The sequence below is a fragment of the Podarcis bocagei genome (genome assembly GCF_964188305.1).
Source record: "Podarcis bocagei genome assembly, chromosome: 11".
NCBI lineage: Eukaryota > Metazoa > Chordata > Lepidosauria > Squamata > Lacertidae > Podarcis > Podarcis bocagei.
In genome coordinates, this window is record NC_138136.1 from 33,316,678 (window position 1) to 33,341,545 (window position 24,868).

The following is a 24,868-nucleotide window of genomic DNA, read 5'->3' on the forward strand; positions in this document are numbered from 1 at the left end:
TGCCCAGGCAACAAGACCCCCTCCCCCTCAGCCTTGCTGATGTGGTTCAAAGGAAAAGAAAGCAATACATTTGGCACCAGCTTGGCTGCAGGAGTTACCAGAAGGAAGCATATATTGCGCCGTCCAACTACCTTATGGACTGTGCTCCGGATTTGTGTAGGATTTACACCTTTGCCTTTTTCCCCCTCACAAAGATATATTGCAAGGCAGCGGAGGTTTCAAAGCAAAGTTTTCCTTTTCCTAGATGGGCTACCGTCCCAGGTTGCCCCTCACTTCCTTCTACAGCTCATGCAGAAACTGCCTTCTTGACTGTTGGACCCACTATTGGCCTTGTCCACTCAATCCACTTAAGCCTGTCTTCACATGCAGGGGAAGTCCCTAACTGAATGTTTGAGATCCATCAGCTACCCCTGGTATAGGAGGCCAGTCAAAGCCGTCCCTGAGGTGTGGCCTCTGGCTCCAAACTCACACAGGCAATAATTATGTGAGTCATCCAGTTTGCCCTCACTCTCTGCTTCTGGCACACAACCAGTTGACTGACAGTTTGTTTTACCTTAGAGGAGAGTGTGCTATTTTGTGGTGTACATTAGGAACATGCCTATGGACAGAAAGGTTTGGACTGAATCAAAGGACAGAACTTCCCTGTTTCTTACACTACTAATGGCTGGGACCCTGAAAAAATGTAAGAAAAAAATTATCCGCATGGCTGGGCCCAACACTTTAGACCTGTGAGCAAATTTTGGGTCAAAGTATTTTTGTGTAACGGTGGGCGGGTCATATTTTAAAAGACCCCATGATTTCTGGTCAAACTCCATCAATACTAAAGCAAGCTACTGTTCCTAAAAGGTGGAGTCCATATGACATTATTTGCACAGAGGACTGTCCCTTAAGTGTATGCTTCTAAGTAATACCAGAACAATAATACAATTATCAACCTATTTTGTAAAAAGTGAGTATCATGCAGAAAGGACCTTTGGTAATCTAGGGCTTGTGGACATCATGCATGACCAGACTTTCCTTGCCCCCACTATTATGAATTGGTTTCAAAACTCCTCTTTATTTTAAAGTAGTTTTCAACGTGGGAGGTTCCCTTTGCAGGGTGGGGGAATTTTTCTGGATCACAGCCATTACCACTGGAAAACTACAATGAAATTTTATACCAGCAGGTTGTGAGAAACGCAGAGCTGAACAACAAGGACCAGCATTAAGCCGATACAAGCATTCACGGATGACAATTACTTCCGTTTTATTTTTCCTTAAGTGCTTTAATGTTTTGGCCACTGTCCAAACTATAAAATCCGATATGAGTAAGTCCTCTGCCCAAAACATCTTTAGCAACCCACCCCCCACCCCTCGCCAACTTAGAAAACTATTGTGCGGGGGGGGGGGATTAGAGGAGATTCAAGCAAATGTACACTTAATTTCTATCCTGGCAATGTACTTGCTACATACTTGTTGTCCTTGTTGTCTATCTCTAGGAGGTGGCCTTGATTAAAGCTCATTGTTCAGGAAACTAAATACATGTGTTTCTAGATAGCATAAATATACTGCAATGACTAAACAACATTTGAGGAACACATGCAGCACTGGAAGCATGCCAGGCACAAACCTTTGTGCTTAAAATGTTATACAAATACTGTCTGGCACGTCTGATTTAAATTACATGGCAATTAAAATCCACAAGCTTTCAATATCCCTGGGTTTAACCCGTCATGGCTATCATCACTACTCTAAAGGCAGCATTAGCCCTAAAGGTCTTCTTCTGGTCACAGATGACTATGAATTTCCTTGCCTGGTTATGATCAAGCATTTAAAAAAGATTACTTAACAAATAGAAAGATCTCCACCTTGGATGTTTCCCTTTGGATTAGTTTCTGGTTCTTAAGCACAGAAAGTGAACACCACAACCATGTAAGGTAACTGGGATTGTGACCGCAAGCACACCTTTAAGTTCCACCAGCAAAGCAACGTGGGACATTGCAACTGTGCCAAATATGGGTAAAGTGGGAGCAGACACAGAGGGAAGCCATGTTGTAGCAGTGCAAAAATAAAATCCCAAAGCATAATACTAAGGGAAAACATATTATCACCAGATGCCAACAAAGGGTCATAGCCCAAAGAGATACCACAGAGAGCAGGCAGACACACACAAATGGCAATGCCACGCTATCTACCAACCATGGAAAAAAGCTGACAAGTTTTGATATGGACTTACCCCTCTGATACCCACATTTACATGAACACCACGTAATTCTCTGGCACCATCTGCTTCACATAAAGAGGCAATGAACATTCTCGGCTGCCATGTGCTGGTGTAGCAACAGCACTCAGCAAGCACCAACAGAATAGCATGAAGTTTGCCCCCCTCTCCATATTGGAGGGATCGTAGCACGCGCTTTCTCAAGAACTTAGCTAATTGCTTACATACTCCTCAAAACTGTATTTCTCTCTCCATATAAATTTTATGCTCCAAGTTCAAAATATTCATTATTTTCGTATCATCATACAAAAATGTTGTTTTATGAGGAGTATGAATAATGTTTGCTAGTTTAAGTTTCATATCAACAGCTGTTAAATCTTTAGGAAATTATCTGGCTAGGAGTGCTTTTTCCCATCTGTCTGATAAGTCAGAAGGCCAGATGCAAAGAAGAGTTGCAAACTTAACATAAAAGCTTTTGTTGAAAAAGAATGAACTTCAACCCCATTGACAAAACCTGCAACAAGTGGACCAAACACCATAGCTAAGAGATTAGAGCTAGCAGACCGGGGAAGCTGGATTGAAAAAATACTCTTGGTCGCATATGCCACCTAAACATAAAAGCCAGGTCCAGAAACACCAAACACGAAATATTCCCAAGCTATAAACCGGATCCTTCAATAAATCATAACCACAACCAGAAGTTCAACTGGCCACAAATCACTAACATCTCAGTCATATCCGGAGTGAGCTCGTCCACAGGTGTTCATCTAACCCATTACTGACACCAGATACCAGATTCACTGAACCACCATCTCACTAAGAGCCACATATTTCTGACACTGAGCTCCAAATCCCTGTCCAGTAAATTGTCCAGTAGATATTAAACAGTGAAAGAAAAAATGCATAGCTTTGAGATGGAGCAATAGTCTCTTTGTATTCAGTTCTGGAACTTAAGTGGAAACATTACAAAACAATGCACCCTGCTCCCAACCCTGTCAGGTGATCCAGAAAAGTCTATGGTCAATGACCTTCCCACAGCAGTGTCAATGATGCTTACTGGGATGGTGCAGGGGATGGGCAGGGACACAATTGCAAAGATTGTCGCCAAATCAGTTTCTGCCCCCAAAACAGATAAAAAGTCAAAGTGAAATGAGATCTGATAATTAGCCCTATCCAATAATTAGCTTCATCCAAAGAAGCCTGTAGTTGACATACCACTATTCATTATCTAAGTAAAGGTAAAAGATCCCTGGATGGTCAAGTCCAGTCAAAGGCAACTATAGGGTGCAGCACTCATCTCGCTTCAGGACAAGGGAGCTGGCGTTTGTCCAGCTTTCTGGGTCATGTGGCCAGCATGACTAAACCGCACAACAGAACACCGTGACGGAAACCAGAGCACATGGAAATGCTGTTTACCTTCCCGCTGCAGCGGTACCTATTTATCTACTTGCACTCGTATGCTTTTGAACTGCTAGGTTGGCAGAAGCTGGAACACGGCAATGGAAGCTCACCCCATCACATGGATTCAAACTGCAAAGCTTCTGATAGGCAATCCCAGGAGGCTCAGTGGTTTAGACCACAGCGCCACCCGCTCCCTAACATTCATTATATAACTGTGCCCATGAATGGAATTACTGGATTGTTAATGAGGAATTCCTGAAAACTGATATATGTAAGGCTTTAGGAAAGGTTTTACATTTAACTTCTTTCAGTATATTAATTATTCATGGTAAACACCAGGTTTTTAATGAGGATTGTAATTGTCATTTGCCAGATGTAGACGTTGTTGATATTTGACAATATTCCCAGGACATTATATGCTGGGTCATGGCCTATGTACATAGAATCAGGGCCATTTTTTAAATTTAAATATCATTCTAGTAATGGGAGTCAGAGTTACAGCTATCAGGAGATTCCTCTGAGTCTTTTTATGCACAAGGTATAGCTTCTCTGGGAATCCAACAAATGGCTACGAAACAAAACATCACTGGTGTAAAACAGTTTTCTTAGATTAGAAATATAGTAATTACTCTTGAAAAGTTTTTAATAATTTAGGTAGGTAAACAAGATGAACCACAATGTTAATTTACTTCACAATGTTAATTTAATTCACATGACAGATATTTCATTTATGAAATCTCACTACAAAATAGTATGATGGCCACCAGTTTAGATGTTTTTGCAATATAGTACTAACTAATAACTGTACAAATTTACAAAGGATAGGTCCATCAATGGCTGTAAAGATAAGGCTTGAAGTGCTGCCATAATTTTTGGACTCGAAGCTTGCAGTATATTTCAAGAAGCAGCCACTGGAGAAGGGATTTGGCTACAACATGGTGAGGAGGAGAATTTTACCTTGCACCTCCACCTTAGAAGCTGCTGTTAGCTGCAGAGACAAAAATGCTAAGGTTTAGGAACTGACACTGCTAACCAGAACTATGGTGAATTTAAATCGGAGATTTGGCAGAGGGGCAAAGAGCAAAACCATCTATAGTGTGGCCAGAATCCAAATAGTCCTGGAATGACTTTTATGATACAAAAAGACCCTGCATACTATTCTCTCTTTAGTAAGTGCCTTCTTAAACAACAGCAGCAGTAGCAGCAAGCAAGCAAATAAACAAGCATGGCACTGATTCAAAACTGCCCCCACCCTTTTATCACCCTTTAATCATTCTCACATGTCTTCCCATTAAGTTCTTTTTGAATCCAGCCATAAATATCATAAATATGACAAAATGCTCTGTTAACTGTTCCAGTTTCCCTGCTTCTGTTAACTGTTCCAGTTACCCAGCCATGCCCTTGCCAAGCGTACTCCATTCCAGTCTTTCTACCTGATCCCCTAGAGCTAGACCCCACAGTCAGCATTTGGTGGCCACTGAGCATGCTCACTGCACAATGGGCTGTTTGGGGGAATTCGCTTTACAGATTCACTTCCTCTTCCCCATACACATGCACATCTGGGCTCCCCCAAACATGCTGGGTTCCCCAGAGCTTGCACATGGGTGGTCCTGTTTTTTTACATATGCATTGACTGACTATCAGAAATAGAAGCAATGAGGATTTAATTTTTTGTGCAACCAATAAATTTAAACATTTGCCTTTATGAATGTGAAATGCTAGAAATTCACAGTTTGAGCCTGCAGCTCTTTCCATAGTATCTAATAGGGAATGAGTTCCTTCTCTGAAGATGCTGAACACTGGCAAAGGCAAATTGTAGGCAAAACATTTTACGTCCTGTAGGTTTATATTTTTTTAAACAAATAACAATATGAATGATGTGGCGGAGCAGTCACGATGCACTTGATGTTCCATAATCATCTCTTTCTTCTCTTTCTCTCTTCCTCCCTCTGTGGAAACCAAGTCTTGTCACCAGCCCATGATTTAAAGATTTTCCTCATGACAAGAAGTTATTTTAACTCAGCTGAACAAGAAAATGTAAACACTGACTTGAAATATCAAGAGCTATACTGCCCAGCATGCATCCCAAAACAGGAAAGCACAACTCAGAGCCTTTGGGTCCTTGACATTACCATATGGGAAACTCTGAAATGCACACAAATTCTAGTTGGTGATGGTGCAGAGGGATATGTGAAAATATACGCATGCATATAAGGTGATGCTTTAATCCATTTGAAAATTAAAATTATCCCTCTGTCCTGTGACCTGTATTTTAAGAACACACTACAAAAAAGATGGGCAAGCTGAAACAAATTATGTGGGTTTCTTTCTTCAGCCTAGTAAATCATGTTGTTTTTCACATGCTGACAGAACTTCATTGACTAAAATTTTAGCAATGTTCTTAGGCGGGGGTGGAGGCAGAAAGAAAATACAATACTTGCCACCTTATTATACAGAAAGGTTTGCTAGCCCTCAAATGCTGCTTATCAAGAGGTCTTTAATCAATTTAATTGCCACCTCCAATGAGAAAGTCTTGCAGGAGTCCCATTTATTTGTTATATGCAGAGAGTTCCTAGCTGAAGTACTTGGAAAGATTTACTTCCAAGTGGTCACCTACTTAGATCAAACAGTAAATCACTGACTCTTGTTATGGTGTTTGTTTAGGTGGCAGCAGTTTAGCTGGCCGAGCCTCAATGGCCCCTTACTGAGTTCTCAGTGTGTGTGGCCCATTTTGCTCTGCAGCTGCTTTGACACACAAGCCCTACTGTGTACCAAGCCTATTGTTATTTTAATGCAATTCTCAACAGTCTAGTTTGCCCTTACCAGTCTAAGAGCGTTTCCAAAGAGCAGCATGTTAAAAACTCTTAAGACAAAAGACAGCTGTCTTAAGAGGCAAAGTCATTAATAATTGGTATTATATAATTTAGTGGCTTCAGATTCAACTAATACAGATCTCTAGTATTTTCTGGTATATGAAAGCCTCGTGTCCTTTGGCTGAAAGTTCAGTGGACTTAGAACAAAGCATTTCACAGAAACAGAGGCAGTGTTATATACTTGTTCTATTTCTTCAAAACATAGTTTAAAACGCACAATAATTGATTTGAACATTACTTTTGGCTATCAAACTATTATGAAGTTGTAACATTCTGTCTACAGTATAGTAAATCCTTTTCTTCCATGGGAAGAATAATTATTGGTAGAAACTGCAACCTTTCTTTATTAATTCTCTACACTGCACATTAATATCATCTTCTGACAAACATCAAATACAATTTCACAGCATCCCACATATATCTAGGATATCATAATCAGAAAGGCAAAAGAAGTTATCTTTTGCTCTATTCATTAAAGTCAAATAATAATAATAATAATAATAATAATAATAATTTATTGAATTTATATACCGCCCTATACCCAATACAGTGGTACCTCGGGTTACATACGCTTCAGGTTACATACGCTTCAGGTTACAGACTCTGCTAACCCAGAAATAATACTCGGGTTAAGAACAGAAATCGTGCTCCAGCGGCACGGTAGCAGCAGGAGGCCCCATTAGCTAAAGTGGTGCTTCAGGTTAAGTACAGTTTCAGGTTAAGTACGGACCTCTGGAACAAATTAAATATTTAACCCGAGGTACCACTGTAGTCTCAGGGTGGTTCACAGAACAAAATCAAAATATAAAACCACAAAACAGGAACCCCCAATTCCTAATCTATTTGAGTCTCATAAAAATTTTAAAAATTAAAAAATTTAACTGCCAAGAAAGAAATAAGTTCTATTGGTGCAGCTGTTGGAGATGTAGATTTGAATGTGACTCCAATTGCACAACTCAGTGGGCCCAGTGTTGAAATCAACACTCACAAGGCATTGAAGATCAAATTTTAGGAGGACTAGCTTGAATTGTGAATTGACTCGAATGAATTGTACTTCACTAAAACATCATTGCTTGGAAGATTTTTCATGTCTGCCCCATGTGTGGGCTAGCTGTCACAGAATTATAAATTTCTAGGATGCAAAACACCTAATTAGGTCATGAAATGCATTTCAATGCCAATGCAAGACTGCTTCAAGGCGCAGATTTTCCAATGCTTTGTCTAGTTTATTGCAGAATGACTCAAACTAAACTACCACTATTTCCTCCAGCAAGTATTTCCAAAGACATACAGATTTTGCCAACTGTACATGTTCCCCAGTCAACAGCCCTTATTTTCCTTTCCTTTATTTTAACTTATTACATCTAATGTAGTAGATAAAATTAACTGGGTTACCTTGAAATTTTCAACTAAAGGAGGCCCATACTATGTTATGTTCCCCAGACCCCCTTCCTGATTAGTATAGTTATGCAAATTACCCACATGCTTAGCGGGTTAACTTTTAACAACATCCATCCTGTTACAAAAAATGTTAACACTTCAAAAGCGCAGATAATGCCACTGGTTAATGTCATCACCACTATACAAGACTGTCCACCTCAATCATACCTAGATTTCCTTATCTAAATCCCCATCGAACCATGAAGCAGACTGGGTGGCCTTGGGCAAGCCACTGGGTTGTTATGAAGATAACACACACAAATGACAGAATACAAATGTGATGAGTGATCCATGCGACGGTCATCTCCAGGCTTGACTACTGTAATTCGCTCTACGCGGGGCTGCCCTTGAAGCTGTCCCAGAAACTCCAGCAGGTACAGAATGCTGCAGCGAGGCTCCTCATGGGGTCTCTGCCATGGGAGCATATTCACCCAGTGCTTTTCAAGCTGCACTGGCTCCCGGTGGAGTACAGGATCAGATTTAAGGTGCTGCTTTTGACCTTTAAAGCCCTTCACGGCCTAGGACCCTCGTACCTACGGGACCACCTCTCCTGGTATGCCCCACGGAGAGCCTCAAGGTCCATAAATAACAACACCCTAGTGGTCCCAGGCCCTAAGGAAGTTAGATTGGCTTCAACCAGAAACAGGGCCTTTTCAACTCTGGCTCGCCTGGTGGAACGCTCTTCCTCATGAGACCAGGGCCCTGCAGGATCTGATTTCTTTCCGCAGGGCCTGTAAGACAGAGTTGTTCCGCCTGGCCTTTGGCTTGGAGCCAATTTGATTCCCTCCCTCCCTCTCTCTCTTTCTTTTTTCTTTTCCTTCTCCTCCTGCAATGAGGCTACATTTTAATATTTTAATGTTCCATTATTTTAATGTTGTATTTTATTTTTGTTTTTAAGTTGTAATCATTCATCTTGTTTTTATTATTGCTTGTAAGCTGCTCTGAGCCCGGCCTTGGCTGTGGAGGGCGGGGTATAAATAAAAAATTATTATTATTATTATTATTATTATTATTATTATTATTGAGTAAAAAATAAAATACAAATTAGGGTTTTTTTAAAAATTGTTACCCTGGCTTCTCATTCTTGAACACATTTATGTGGAAGCATGGTCTATTTTTATTTCAGCTGTAACCAGTGCTGTCCCTGGACCAGGAGAGCTTAACCACAGTAATTCTGGCACAGTTGAAGACAGGAGGGAGACCCTGTTAGTATATCACATCTCTGCTCTGCAACTGGTTGACAATTTTCAACCAAGCCAGGTTCAAGGTGTTGCTATTCATATATAAAGCCCTTAACAGTATGGGACCAGTTTACTTGTGGGATCGTCTTATCCCATATACGCTCACTTGACTGCTTCAGTTTTTGAAACTGATATTGTATCAGGTGCCACATAATATGCATTCTTGTAAGAAATCAATATTTTAGTCTAACAGCACCTACACTTTGGAAGTCCCTGCCTAATGACATCAGGCAAGCGCCATCGCTGTACTCTCTCATGGTTGCTCAAAACATTTTTGTTTAGGAAAGCCTTTCCAGACATATAGAAGTTACATGCGTTTTAATCTTGTTTTCAGCTTATTGTTGTTTCCAATTATTTGTGAACGTTTTTAAAAATATATCTGTGACTGTCCTTTACTGAAAACGTTATATGTTATTGTACATGGGTTTGAGGCTTTATTACAATCAAGTGGTAGATAAATTTTGTTGAAATAAATAAATACATACATACATAAATAAAGTCAACAGGACTTATTTCCAACGATGTACACTAAAGAGTGCGGCCTGATCTTATTACAGTTTTCACGCAATAGTCTTGATGAGCACAGCTTCCCAGGTCTAGTCTGCTTGCCTAGTAAGCCACCTTTTGGAACCTACATGGTTCAGTGAGACTAGAACTATGGGAATAGAACTTCAGAAAGGAATCTCAGTAGGGACAAATATCAGGTTCTACACTTAGGTTTGAAGAACCAGCTGCACAAATATAAAATAGGAGACACTTGGATTGCCAGTACTACATGTGGAAAGGATCTAGGGAGTCTTAGAAGACCCCAAGCTTAACATGAGTCCAGAGCGTGATGCAGCAGAAAAAAAGCTAATGCTATTCTAGGCTGCATCAACAGAAGTAAATTGTCCAGATTAAGGGGACAGTATACTTTATTCTTCCTTGGTCAGACCACACCTGGAGTACTGTGTCCAGTTCTGGGCACCACACTTTAGGAAGGATATGGACAAACTGGAATGTGTGCAGAAGAGGGCGACCAAGATGAACATAGGTCTGGAAACCAAGCTTTATGAGGAACGGTGAAGGGAATTTGATAAGTTTTTCCTGGTAAAAAGGAGACAGAGGAGAAAGGATAGCTATCTTCAAATATCTAAAGGGCTGTTACATGAAGGATGGAGCAAGCTTGTTTTCTCCTGCTCCAGGGGATAGGACCCAAGCCAATGACCTCAAGTTACAAGAAAGGAAATTCTGACTAAACAACAGAAAGAAATTTCTGACAGTAAGAGCTGTTTAACAGTGGAAGAGACTCCCATAAGAGGTGGTGGACTGAGGCCATCTATCATGGATGCTTTAGTTAAGATTTGTGTATTGCAGGGGATTGGACTAGATGACCCTCGAGGTCCCTTCAAACTCTACAATTCTATGGTGCAGATAGGTAGTTATTTCCTCAAAAAAAGTGTCTATTTCCCCTGAAACAAACACATATAAGTTTTCCAACATAAAAGTAGAAAGCATAGGGCACTGTTGGGAAGGACAAATAGAAGATGGTAAAACGGCAGAGGAAAGATTTCTGATCTTTCTCCCTCTCATACATATCCACAGGTATCACATTGGGGTCTATGGCCTGAGCAGTTGTTTTTAAGTAAAATAAATAGATGAAGCATTAAGGGACAAAACTACATAACATTAACATCATGTGAAGAAATGTTAGTGACTAAAAACCATATATAAAAAAATTAGAGATCTGGAAAGCCTCTGTTTACCTCATGTGATAAATATTTTTATTTATCAATGCTAGTAACTTACAAGAAACTTCTGTCATTTTTCAAATCACGCCAGATAGTCTAAAAGCATTAAATTAAATTCATTCAAATTATGTTCCCAAGAGGAGGGTAAATATAAAGCTACATTATAATTTAAGCCGTTCCCATAGCTTTCATTGTTGTTGCCTTCATCAGAGTAACTATATAGCCTTTTACTCCTTGGGATTCATACAATAACTCAACTTAATGTATGTTTAACAAAATGATTCCTTGCTTTACTTAAATTTTGGAATCAAAAAGTCAAAGAAATCCTTATACTGATTAAAAACAACCTCACAGATCTTACCCATTACAGAATTATTGAAAAATAAAGTTTAAGGAATTGCTGTGCAGTGTCCACTATATTACTGAAGATTAATGGTCTATACTGAAACTCTCTTGGGAAAACCATAATGTAACAATTCTTAATAAAGCAATACTTACAGAAACATCTTTCAGATTCTTTTCATAAGAAAAATTGAGGCACTCTCCATCCACTCCTCCTTTAGAAATATCAAAATTGTATTTGTCTGCCAGTCCTCCTTCAAATAACAACACTTTTTTAAGCTCTCCAATGTATTTCTCGCGTTCCATTTCCATGTCATCAGCTTCCTTGGAAATATCTTCCTCAGGCACTGTTGGAAGATTCCATACACATTTTTGTCACAATGCAGTTTCTTACAGGATTTCTTCAAAGTACAGAATAAGGCAAGACATGGTTGGTTTTATATTCCATCCCTTATCACATTCTGTAATTAATCAAACACTTTATAGGTCAATTTATTGCTGCTGACTGCTGAAGCAAGTAATTAAAAATCACCACAATGATTCAAAAGTTTCTAAAGCTAAAGAAATATGAACTGCCTGATGATATCCAGGTAAGGCACACATAAACCCACTAAAATAAAATGGTTTAGGTGCACATAACTCTGCAAGGATTATAGCCTGAAATCCAGGATTCGAACCAAACCTCACAGGATTAGAGGACCTTTCTAGAGAGCTCAGTAGTATTTGAATCAGCTCTCCTCTTTAATGCTCCTTATCTTCTTTTTTTTAACATTTACAACTCAATTTAGTTTTTGCTCGCCCCATCTGAAGTTACGCTATGATTTCAAAGCCCATTTCACAATCCTATGTTAAGGAAAGCATCAAACCAAAACATGTGGATGATTTGAAGAGTAAACAAGTACGCACTTTGGCATTGGTCTTGATAGCGTAAGCTCAACATTTCTACTTAGAAGTAAACACTACGGGCTTAGTAAACATATGCCTGGGATCAGATAATTTGATATCTCCCTTTTATATTCCACTGCAATGTATTTTAATGTTATTATTCAATTATTTTTTGTGCTCCTTTTCTTTCTTAACTCTTACACTCAACCCAATTCACAAATAAAGTTAGGTTTAGTTCAACAGGTCTTCCAACACCAGCATGTACCGCCACCCAGATTTCAACACTGATCCATTGAAAAGCCATCCTGCACATTTAGTGATCCTTGTAGTGAGCAATTTCTCCATGGGGACACCCTGCACATTCCATTAATATGTATCACCCCTCTTCTTAATGACTAGGAGTCAGGGCCAGTATCAGCACCCGACACCCTTGGGCAACTGCTGAGGCCTCAGCCCCACAGCAGAGTCGAGCGCCAGTATCTGGTCCAAGCTCCCCTTTAAAACATCTGACCTGACAGTCGATTCAACTGCCGTATTAATTCTCCAGCTCAGACATCTAGCTGTCAAATTCATCTCATATAATGCTCTTATATAGCAGGGGTGGCCAACTCCCAAGAGACTGCAATCTACTCACAGAATTAAAAACTGGCAGTGATCTAACCCCGTTTTGGGGGGGTTCAGGTCCAAGTTGTTGAGCTTTTTTAATGGAGGAGGAGAGCCACATTTTGGGGGAGTTCAAAGTTTAGCTGTTGGCCATTTTTAGGGAGAAAGGGGGACAGCCACTCACCAACAGATCGCTGGGGAAACAAACAGCCTCACTAAACTCTGTGCAACAATGGAGGGTGGGGCTTTACCAGCGCTAAGGAAAGGGACCCAACAAACCTCCCTGGGGTCTACCAGTAGATCGTGATCGAGCTGTTGGACATCCCCGCTATATAGCATCACTCTGGGGCATTGTGGGAAATTGTAATGGTGGTTAGACTGAGCTGCCAAGTGCTGTTTGTAATACAGTGGCCAGGTAAACCCAATGGGGCCAACTGACAAATGAGGAGGCTCCTCAAAGGATGCATTGTCCACAGTGTTACAAACTGAGATACGAAAGCAAGGAGCTAAATGGCACCTTAAACCTAGGCTATGGGTACAACAACAGAATGTCTAGAAGTGCTTTTAAATAAGAATACAAAACTGAAAATGAACAAACTACAGCTAAAATATTATGTTCATTTTTCATATGGTCTTGTTCTTCCCATGCCAACCCCCTAATATTCTTAAGAGGGTCTCTTCTCCAGTCTTCAGGGAGTAACTGGAAGTGGGGAGGCAGAAAAGTCATCCTTTCCTTCCACTCTGAAGTTTTAATCTGAAATCTTAGGCGCAGTACTGCGCCCAGAGCTCAAGAACTGCTCATGCTAATGAAATTCCCTGTCACAAAATGCGCCTAGAACAATGGGGGTTTTGAACACTCTTTGTCCAGGGCCATCTGACACCTGGTAAAAATTTCTGTTTTTATAAGCATCCATAGTTGTTATGGAAATTTTCAATGGCTAAGTATTAATTAGGAAGATTAAATGTGTTTGCTTTATATACGCAAATTTGCTTTTTCTTCTTTCTTTTTTCTGTATTTTCTTCTTTTCTTTTTTCTTAATTGTTTTTTCTTTAATTTTCTTTTTGTAGTATGAGATTGTAAATTCTTTGTATAAGTGTGTAATTTAAATTAATAAAGATTATTTTTTTAAAAGGAAATTTTCAATGGCATCTGTAATTCCCACAACAGTTTTGCAGGGTAATGCTATAGAGTACAATCAAGCAAGAAAAGGAACCATGGGGAAATGGCTCACAATGAAAATCAGATAATGTGTAGATTATTGATGTCCATTAATCATTGGGAGGGTGACAAGCATTAGGATTTAGCAACTTGCACCCACCCAAGTATGATAATCACCAGAACAATTGCTTCCCACACTTGGGAGCACAAAACAGGCATAAAGGAAGAACCCGCAAACTGACTTACTTTACATACGCATATGTGTAATACTCTTCCTGCCAACAAGCTCTACGAGGTCACTTCAAATACTCAACATTTCGTAAACCACTTAATCTCTAAAGCTATATATGCGGAACAGTCATTTATATCCAGGCATGAACCAATAAGACATTTGAGATTTCTCTTCTGTGTCACCCCATGAGTCAAGCCACTGCTCAGTTTAAAAGGAGATTGCCCTGTCAACTCTGGGTAATTCAGTGATGAAAACCTAAAAAGAACACCATGGCTCTTCCTCAGTTTCCCTACACACATTAGTTCCATTGGACTGCAACCTGAATAAATGGAACAATGGCAGAAGTGATCATTAGGAGCTGTGGGGGTTGCAAAGGGCCAGCAGTATGCTGATGACACACAGCTCCACATCTTCACAGCACCTGAGGTAGGAAAGGCTATGCAATATCTAGTCCACTTCCTGGACTAAATGAGGTAGACTAAATGAGGGTCAATAAACTAAGTTTGAATCCTTGGCAGATGCAGGCACTGCAGGTGGGTGGTTCCCATGTCCAGGAAATTGGTTGGTTGTCTGTTCTGGACAGGGTTGCATGCTTTCTGAAAGAAAAGGTTTGCAGTATGTGGCTGCTCATGGATCCATCTGTGTGGCTGGAGGCTCAGGCAGCTGCAGTGGCTAGAAGTGCCTCCAACCACTGTCCTGATCCCCTGGCCTACCTGGCGGCAAGTCAGTATGTCAAGTCCAAAGTTCAAACTCCAGGGGTCAAGCCACACAAGCAAGGTCCAAGGTCCAGAAATGCAGTCCAGAGTCAATACAAGTAACCAAATCTGAAGTCCAACGGTCAGGATACAGTCCAGAGTCAAACCCAAGGTGCAGTCCAACAGCATCCAAGTCAAGGTCTACCAACACGGGCAGCTGAATAGACGCTGCCCCTCAGCTCTGCTTCCCTTTTGTACTTTGCATGTTGATTGCAGCATCTGGACAATGAGGCATGTGATCCTCACCTGTTCCAAGCCTCCTCCAGCTGAGAAATCACACACCTTCTCCCAGAACTAGTGAGCCTCACCTAGCGAGCTAGGAAGATGGGCCATGGGCACTTGCCTGCCTCAGCCTCCTAGAGCGGCACTTCCGCTGCTCCCTATGCCTCAGAGCCTGCCAAGTTCATTGAGACAGTGGCTCCTCTGCCTCTGGTGATGGGTCCTGCTGCTCTGGTTCTGGTGCACTGACTCCCATCCCCCTCGCCATCCTCCACTATCCCGTGAGTATTTCCTTCCCTATTGCTTGCTTGCCCCGGTGTGTCCCAATCTTGGCTACACTCCTCACTGGGATCCTCTTCCTCCTCCCTGTCATCTCACCAGTTCATGACACCTATTGCTGGTACACCAGCCATGGGTGTTCTTCAGCAGGGATAGCGTGACTGTAGTGTATCACGGATTGGCAAGCAATGCACTCTGCGTAGGGCTACCCTTGAACTTGTCTCAATAGCTCCTCCTGATGCAAAATGCTGTGGCAAGACTGTACCATCAGCACAAAACTCTAGTACTTAAACTCTTGCATTGACCATCTATATGGCACGAGGCCAAGTTCAGGATTCTGGTATTAATTTACAAGGCCCTTAACAACTTTGGTCCAGGATATCTTAAGGCCCACTTGATACCTTATATCCCTGGCTGGCTGCTGCTGAGGTTTTCAGGAAAGTCACTGTTTGTGGCTTAGCCTTATAGTTCAACATTATAAGTTTTGAAGTTTTGCTTATGCATTTGAGGCCTGACTATGAAGAATCTGGGGGAAGTCTCATTTCACATATACCATTCTGTGCACTTGTTGCAGAAAAGTGAGACAGAAATCCTTGAAATAAATAATTACATAAATAAATAGCATCTGATCATACATCACCTTTCCCAGTCCAAGCTGATAGGCCATCACTGAGTACTACATCAAAACCGGCGCCCAAATCTTTTTGCCACGCTATCTGAAGAAAATAAGTTGTGCCTGGATCAGAAACAGGGCAGATGCGAACAACTTTCTTCTCCATTGTTCTCCAAAAGGCTGTTTAGGAAAATTGAGAGATGGAGGATGGGGGGGGGGGGGAGAAACAATATATAATTTAAATCTATTCCCAGTTCAATGAAGAGGAACAAAATATGAAATTGGCAAGCTACGCTAACCACAGCTCTGTGAATTAATACAGATAATGTTTCAATTTCTCTATGGGACCAAATAATTTAAGCTTCCTTTATTTGTCCTGTAGGAATTTAAAATCTAATACACAAAACCTGCATGGCCTCCATAACCTGAAAGAGATTGTACTATACGTTAGAATAAATATTCAAGTGGGGTGGGAGTACTAAATATAGTTCACTTGAGCCAACAAGTAGAGGAAGAGGGACCTTTGTGTCAGGATTCTTACCTCTCCCAAAGCTAAGCACAACTATACACATGTGTGCAAACCCATAGGCAGTGGTCACTGCTGCTCACATGCATCCCTGGATCTAAGTCAACAAAGCCTTCTGCTCTTGAGCAATGGAGACGTTCAGCTCCAAATGTTAACTTAGAAAACAGCTGCATTGTAAGAAAAAGAAAAAGAAAAAAGTGAGGAGCAATTCACTTAAAATAATGCTGAGGGGTCTAAAGACTATAACCATAACAAAAATCACAACTGGAACTCATCAATTGGAAAAACATGTTTGAATTCTAAGTGAAAAATCAGTCTTCTACTCTTGATTGAGCATGAATACCCAGAGTAACCAATGCAAAGCTTAAAAGCTTAATTACACATAAGTTCCTTGTTTATTTCATTTATTTAAAAGTTTTTTTATCAACTAAAGAAGCAGTGTAGATAAAGGGGCAAATGGGGGGGGGAGCTTTTGATAGAAGATTATAGTTAAGCAAAGAAACACCCAAGATAATTTGACACAACCCACCCTGTAAAAATTCACCACACCAGCTCATTTCAGGCCTGTCAGAAAGTAATCTAGGCTACAGAATGCAATGATATCATCTTCAGTGCATGCCAAACCTAGAGACATCCGTAGATCAGGTCCTCTCTCTCATTCAACAGAGACATCAAGGATCTGATTCACTGTGGAAGTCACAGTTTGCACTGGGATTCCGATGATGCAGATGGCCTTTGAGCCTGCAGGGCCCAGACAGTATGGGGGCAGGACGGAGGGGGAATACAAACTTATAACACGGGTCCCCTTCAGTGCACATCATCCACATTACAACCGTATTTCAGCATTTGTTCCTAAAACACCCAGTAGCCTATTGTAATGCTTGTGAATTCTTCTGAAAATGTTTAAATAAACAATTAAAAACAGTTTGCTTCTTTTGTTACTGAAAGAAAAACACACATTAAAAACTTCACAAGTTCTTAAAAGCAGCTTTTGCAAATTTCTGATATGACAGCCAGTTGAATAATAACTGTTGGGATTTTACTTTTACAACAATATCACGGTTTAATTAAAGCAGACTGGTAAAACCCAAATATTTTCTAGCACTACCTCATTTAGATGCTATTGTAAATAAGACCCATTTTTAATCCTATGATAAGCATCTCTCAGGCAGTAATAGCCAGATGGGAAGGAGTATCCTGGAATGCCTTTAAAGATTCAATAAAGCTGCTTCTGTAGTCTGAAGATACTTGCCATCTCTGGAAAATTAAAGCACTCAGTCTCTATGTCCCTTCATTAATACAAAGAAACGCTTTAGGGAAACTGATTGATTATAGCAACAGGAAAGCCAGCATTTTTTTCCTAAGGGTTTGAAAAATCATATTACATATCAACACCTCACCATATAACTGCTAAGGAAGAAAGATTGGCTTGCAGGTGGGAAGCACAGAGTTCCACCCCAATTTGTACATCACTGGCTGTATTGAAAGCATCAGACAGTTGACGATTGAGCTGCTCATCTTTAGTACTTTGTGTCTTTTAGTGTTGGCATCTATGATCTTTATTAGGCAATGCTTCCTTCTGGGTAAGAATCAGCTGTTGGCTGGCATGTAATTAGTTGGAGTCTACTCCACGAACAATGACAGTCCACATTCCTGATGAATAAACAGGACACTTTTTTAAAAATCAGTAGACAAATGATTTTGTACACTGCTTTGGACAGCACTCAGGCACAATACAGAAGCCAATTTTTAGGTTTCCTTCACTGTTCCACAGAGTGTCATTTATACTTCGACTCCAGCTTTTCCTTTCTGGCTTACAGAACTGTCTTTTGAGAGAGTGATTGAGGGAGAAAGGTTGCAGCAGCAGGTGTCTCAAACCTCCGCTATTATACTTTGGGAACATGCAGATCTAAAAGAAAAAATATTACAACTCTTGAACAATTACATTTACAGCTTGATCCTGTCCACATGGCACATAGCCTTAGCTGATCTTGCCATGTTTCAAGAAACACATGAGCAGTAATGGAGTCTTGTCCGTAAGGGCTGCCTGTTAGCCCCGGTCTGCCTCAACCAACCCTCATCTGCCTGTCCACTTACTTGCAACCAATGCACAGTGCACTTCTAACTAGCTTTCTCCACAGCTCATTTTGCCCTGGGAGGAAAAGGAGCACAGCAGTGCCCCTCTCATTGGCTTATCAAACGAGCCTTCCTTCTGTTAGCCTTAGAGCTTGGGCCTGGCTGGGACCTCTAATGTGGATAAGGGCAAAGAAACACATCTTGACTCCCCTCTACAGTTTGGTCCCTCCTTGTAAACCAATATTTCAACCCAATGCAAAAAAAAATCTGCCAACTTTTCTGGTCTATTCTGTATGACAGCAGATTGTTTCCATGCCAAAATGTCACCATTATTCTGCATGGTACCTCTGGTTAAGAACTTAATTTGTTCCAGAGGTCCGTTCTTAACCTGAAACCGTTCTTAACCTGAGGTACCATTTTAGCTAATGCAGCCTCACGCTGCCAGCGCATGATTTCTGTTCTCATCCTGAGGTAAAGTTCTTAACCCGATGTTAGCAGAGTCTGTAACCTGAAATGTCTGTAATCCGAGGTGTTTGTAACCCGAAGTACCACTGTACAGTGGTACCTCAGGTTACATACGCTTCAGGTTACATACGCTTCAGGTTACAGACTCCGCTAACTCAGAAACAGTGCTTCAGGTTAAGAACTTTGCTTCAGGTTGAGAACAGAAATCGTGCTCCGGCGGTGCGGCAGCAGCAGGCGGCCCCATTAGCTAAAGTGGTGCTTCAGGTTAAGAACAGTTTCAGGTTAAGTACAGACCTCTGGAACGAATTAAGTACTTAACCCGAGGTACCACTGTAATCATTTTTGAAGCAGCAGGCATAATTCTTGCAAACCTTCTATCACACAGGAGCCCCACAACCATTCACTCATTCCTGCAGTCAGGATGTTTGAAAAAAGACCGTTTCCCCATCACTCCTGAGGGAATTCATAGCAAGAATCTCTGTTACAGTTGCTATTGTGGCACCCACACACCCACACCCACACACCATCTTCCCAAAAACTATTCTCTACAGGTACTCCCTGACCACCATCAGTCAGTGTGCCTCCTTCCATCTTAGAAGTGAAGAATACTACCCAATAGGATGCTCATAGTCCTACCTCCGCTCAGCAAGGAAAGAGCAAGGAAAGCAATGTCCCACTGGGACTAATGCTACCTGGGAATGGAGGAAATACTAGCAAACCTAGGGAACCATTAGTTCATTGATCCCAATGCTGACTGTGTCTCCTTTCTAAAAGGCAGGAGATTCTGCTGAACGACATGCTGTTGCTGAGTTACGGGCCAGAACTAAACATGCTCAGTAGAAGAGAAGCCAGTCAGAAGATTTGTGTATGTCCTAGGTGGCAAAGAAACATGAGCATCTCAAACTTGCAGGTCAAGTCTTTAAAGTTTTAATTTGCATTTACAGGTTAAATTTATATGAACAGAAATGGTCACTGATGGCTGCAACAAAACAAAGCAATGCTTAAGCTAGCTTTCTGGATCTTAGCTAATGTAAACCAGAACAATTCATGGTACTCTTGACTTTATGGAAGAATAGCCATTGCTATGTTCCTCCCATCAAGCTAAAAACTCAGAAAATATATAATTAAGCAGCAACTTAAACAATCTCATAACTAATCAGCTATGATTTCTTCTTGTTAGAACAATATAACATTGGATTGTATCCAGCGTTAGTTCTACTTAGAGCAGGGGTCTGCAACCTTTAAGATAAAAAGAGCCACTTGGACCCGTTTCCGAAGAAAAAAAAACTGGGAGCCACAAAACTCGTCATTATAAAAATAACTTTTTTGTCACTTTTTTATTATTTCTTTGTTTGACCCCTCAGAATTACTCCTCCTCATAGAAATAAACGTTAAATTAACAAGTTACCTTTTTGTGTGTGTGTGTTCTTCACTCCCCTTCAAAACAGTGACCAGCGTACATGCCCCTTACAATGTAACGGGCGGGCGGGCAGGAACGTGACGTTGGGACGGTGTGTGACTAACGCACGCACCACCCCCATGCGACGTCACAGCCAGTACAGCGCCCGCCACAGTGGGGAGTGTCGGGGCGCACAATGCGCCTCCTCCCCTCACTAGTATCCGCCCCGGAGCCGCGGCAAAGGTGTAAAAGAGCCACATGCGGCTCCGGAGCCGCGGGTTGCAGACCCCTGACTTAGAGTAACCCTATTGAAATTAATAGGCATGACTAACTTAGGCACAATTAATAGGCACAACTAACTCTGAGCAAACCTTATTTACACATAACTTATTATGGGTTGCTACTGTATTATTTTAAAAACCATAAGCACTTTATAGTTCTGTTGACTTCAAAATAAGTTTTCATAAGATGCTTACATTTTTCAATCTGAAATCAATGGAACTGGAATTTCACTAACTCTGGCTGGATTGTGCCATGGTTTTTACAACCATGTTCTAATGTGAGCTGCATCAGACACACAGCTTGATCCACAAAGCAAACAGATGAAATGAACTTTTTTTGGGTGGGGAGTGCAATGAGCCCATTAGAATATTACTCATCTCAACATCAGTAGCACAGTTATCAAAATATTACAACATTTGGATATTTTACTGAAGTTTGCACACAATGGACTGAATAAGTTAGCTGCATTTAGATACCACTGAAAACGGGACTAGTTTGCCCCATTGGTTTCAATGGGAACATATTAACTAAGCCTGTATATTACAACAGAACAGTAAAGAAACATAGACAACTCTATGTAGTGATGTATTTCCTATGTTTTCTGCTTTCTTTTGCCAAAATGTCTCAGAGGAAGTCTACATTTCACATTCTCAGGTCATTTATTTTATTCTCCAATAAAGGAAACACATTCTTCATTTCTGAGAGTGGATGGTGGACCTAAAGTAATATTTTTGTAAACATTATTATTGTATATCATTTTCCCCAAACATGCACACAGTAAACATCAGTCCTCCAGTGCATTTCATTTTGGATCTACTGACAGCAACCAAAGCCAACATTATCGAAGACTCAAATGCAGGCATAATCAGTTTCCTGCCACCTGTGGATGGGACTGAATTTGGCCTTCATCCTCATAACCACATGAGGCTTCTGGGTCATTTCAAATAATATTCAGCTAAACACTCAACATGGAGCTTCTACTGACAACTCAACTTGCCATATAAAGGAAGCATAATTAACATTAAAAACAAAATAAAATGTAATGAACAAATTTCAAGTATAGTCTAAATCACTACATATCTTGAGCATTAATGTTACCAAAAAGGGGAATAAATAATTTAGTGAGAGCAAGTTAGGGGGCAGGACCTGCCAGTGTGCCTCTGCTCTCCATCACGTCAGGGGCATAGTGCTGTCTGCTGGTGCTGGAAGAGGAATAAAAGCATTTCAAATAGTCAAGATTACCCTGCTATTTTGGATGTTCACGTATTCCTCTCACCAGGGAACATGACCACTACCAATTTAATATATAAACACTGTTCCTGCAGGTCCCAAATCAATTATATCTCATATTAAAGGACTATCTGAACTAAATCAAAGTGTAAAGCAGGGAGAGGGGAAGTTTAGGGACCTGGGCGATCCAATCCCTTGCTTCATACTACCAACCTGGATCGCTGCAAGTACATATCAAACCTTCAATTTACATAATTCCATTTTGCAAATGTATCCATAAAGGAAAACGGCTGAGATGACAGAAACTATTTAAAGTACCGGTGTCATTCATGAGTGAAGCCGGGGAGGGGGGGGGCAAGGGGGCAGCTGCCCCCACCCCAATCAAGTAAAACAATAGAAATACTTAACTAATGGATCAATCACATCAGTTCTGCAACCCTAACAAAAGTCTTGCCCTATGGAATGTTGTGCAGTAGAGCTATTGTTCAGTTTGGAAATGGCTATCACAGTCATTTCTCCTCCAACCTGACAGCCTGCTGTAACATAATTGTTGTATGTTTGAAGATAAAGTTGCTCACATCCATTCGAACTTGTTATTATTGGGTCAAGAGTTATGTCTGAGATGTTCGTTTCACCCACTTATCTCAATTGCTTGGATCAGTTCCAGTTATAATTAACTGAGGATGTTGACAGGGTGCTTGGAAAAGTCCATTCAACCACAATTGATCCTTGCTTTTTATGGTTTATTAAAGCTAGCTAGAAAACACAGCCCCTATTGTGAACAAGGTAGTTAATTAATAGTATTTATTAAAACATTTTAACATTTTGTCCCATCTTTCAATAATGCTAATAATACCTTGAGCAAGAGTGACACAAAGGAGTGTTATGGCAAGCCATCCTTCCTGAAAATGGTGTCCCCCAAGCCAGTAGATTTGGGGAACTACTACCTGGAACCCCTCGAAATACTTTTTTTTAAAAGATAGTTAAGCACATTGTGTTTGATCAACTCCAGGCATTCCTGGGTGATAAGCTATTCTAGACCAAGTCAGAATAGCCAACATGGTGCACTCTAGTTGCTGCTGGGTTACTACTGCTATCAGCCCCCGTCAACATGGCCAGTGGTCAAATAGAAGTCCAACAATGGTCACATCCACACCATACAATTAAAGTACTCTTATACCACTTTAACAGTCACCACACTCCACAAAGGATCCTGGGATTTGTAGCTTGTTAAGGTTGCCAAGAGAGCCCCCTCACAGAGCTACAATTACCAGCACCCTTAACAAAAATAGAAGTCATACAAGGGCACTCTCTCTGAAAGTAGTTATTTAATAGCTTCTCTTTTTTTCATAGCTGGGCAGAGAAGCAATGAATGCAATTGGCAACTTAAAACCAGGGAAGTGATTATTATGGATTCCTTGGGTCCCATTAAATGGTTAGTTTCACTGTGGTATAAAAAAAAATTAAACATAATTTTTACTTCAGGTCAAAACCCTAGGTCCTAGTAGGAACAAAACTGGGGTGTTCAGAAAGATTGGGAAAAGCTCTAGTCCAAAGTTCCATACAGATCTCTTTTGGCTCAAACTAGGAAATTCTCCCTGAAAATACAGGCAGCTTCCCATTTGCAAGTTAAAGTAACATGTGACAACACACACACCGTTTTCAGCACTGCAGGGGGGTTGGGGTGAAGGGGGCTGGGCAGGCTTGTGTGTGTTCTGCTGGCACATGTGCTGCCTCAGATAGAACCCCTGCATACAAGGGGAGTTGCCATTTGGTCCAATTTCATTTCATATACAAATACAGCAGCTCAGAAGCATCAGATAGCACAGATCTATGCAAGTGTCTGGATTTAGTGCAGCCAAAGGTGGTGTGTTTTTTTTAAAAAAAAACCATCTTTTTAAATAAATAGTTTTCAGCTTTGTATTATCATTTAGACCATGGACCAACTAAGTTGTCTTGAACTACAGTGGGGCAGGCAAAAGTCTGGTCAGGATGTACTGACAGATCATTGGGTGGCTTTCTGGTTCCCACTTGCAAAAACAACGTTGTAATGTTAGGCTGCTGAAATGAAGAAAGTAAGCAAACAGCAGACCTTTTCTGCGTGAAAGGCCCGTGAACCCACTTCAATCCTGGTACCCAACGCCAATTCTTAAGACTCAAACTGTGTTCGGAGTAACTTTGCACCACCTAGTAGCTCTGGGGGCTTCTCGTAAAAAAAAAAAACACCCCACCAAAGCATATAGGATGACTTATTTCCGATTTCGACGAACTACTTTTCACAAGATCATCTAAGCGGAGAGTGGCTTGTCAGTTCAAGACTCTCTAGCGCAGCCTTGTGCACCCTCCAGATGCTTTTGGACTACAACTCCCATCAGCCCCTGCAAGCAATGTGTGAGGAGCACCCAAACAAAACGCCTAATTCTCGTATAGAAAATACAGTATAGGTGCCCAGAATGAAGTATCTCCTCCCTGGTGCAGAAAGAGAGCGAGGAAGAGGCGCAGGGCGGATAGGACTCTTTAGGGTTCAGTCCTGACCACCATGCCGCCCAAGAAGGGAGTCCTATAGGGGGAGCGGGGTTTACTCCTGTGTAAGCGGGCACAGAATTGCACTGCTGGCAAAAGACGTGTTTCTTCTCTCCCGCCCGCTCCTTCCACGCGCCCCTTGGAAGGAACTTCCTCGCTTCCAACCCCACACATTCGCCCCCCACCCGGCTCTGCTCCTTGCCCGTCACTTTGCCTACCTCACACCGCATTGAAAACTGCCACTTCCGGCTTCTATAACCAATAATACCTCCCCCCGTTTTGTGTGTGTCGGTTGGAAGTGCCCCGCCTCCTCCTTTCCCTTGAGCCAACGGGAAGCCCTAGCCTTTCCCCGTTTCGGCCCCTCCGCCGCCCTCGAGCGCTGCCCGTCCCACTCA

General features: G+C 41.2%; 1 protein-coding gene across 8 annotated transcripts in view; it reads right to left on the reverse strand.

Moving 5' to 3' along the window:
- Window positions 1-24,868, reverse strand: part of XRCC4 (X-ray repair cross complementing 4) — a 101,662-nt gene that overhangs the window by 76,693 nt on the left and 101 nt on the right. For 4 of the 8 annotated variants that reach the window (XR_014013078.1, XM_081213467.1, XM_081213464.1 and 1 more), the window contains exons 1-4: window positions 24,692-24,829; window positions 16,514-16,665; window positions 16,000-16,152; window positions 11,384-11,574 (exon numbers count right to left, since the gene is read on the reverse strand). Coding sequence is in view for 7 of the 8 variants with exons in the window: in XM_081213467.1 (XP_081069593.1) it covers window positions 11,384-11,574; window positions 16,000-16,152; window positions 16,514-16,544 (375 nt within the window). In the remaining variant the exon portion in view is untranslated. Of the gene's footprint in view, window positions 1-11,383; window positions 11,575-15,999; window positions 16,153-16,513; window positions 16,666-17,898; window positions 18,152-24,691; window positions 24,830-24,868 lie in introns of those variants that run through there. The other 4 variants (XM_081213465.1, XM_081213469.1, XM_081213466.1 and 1 more) reach the window with 4 other exon arrangements.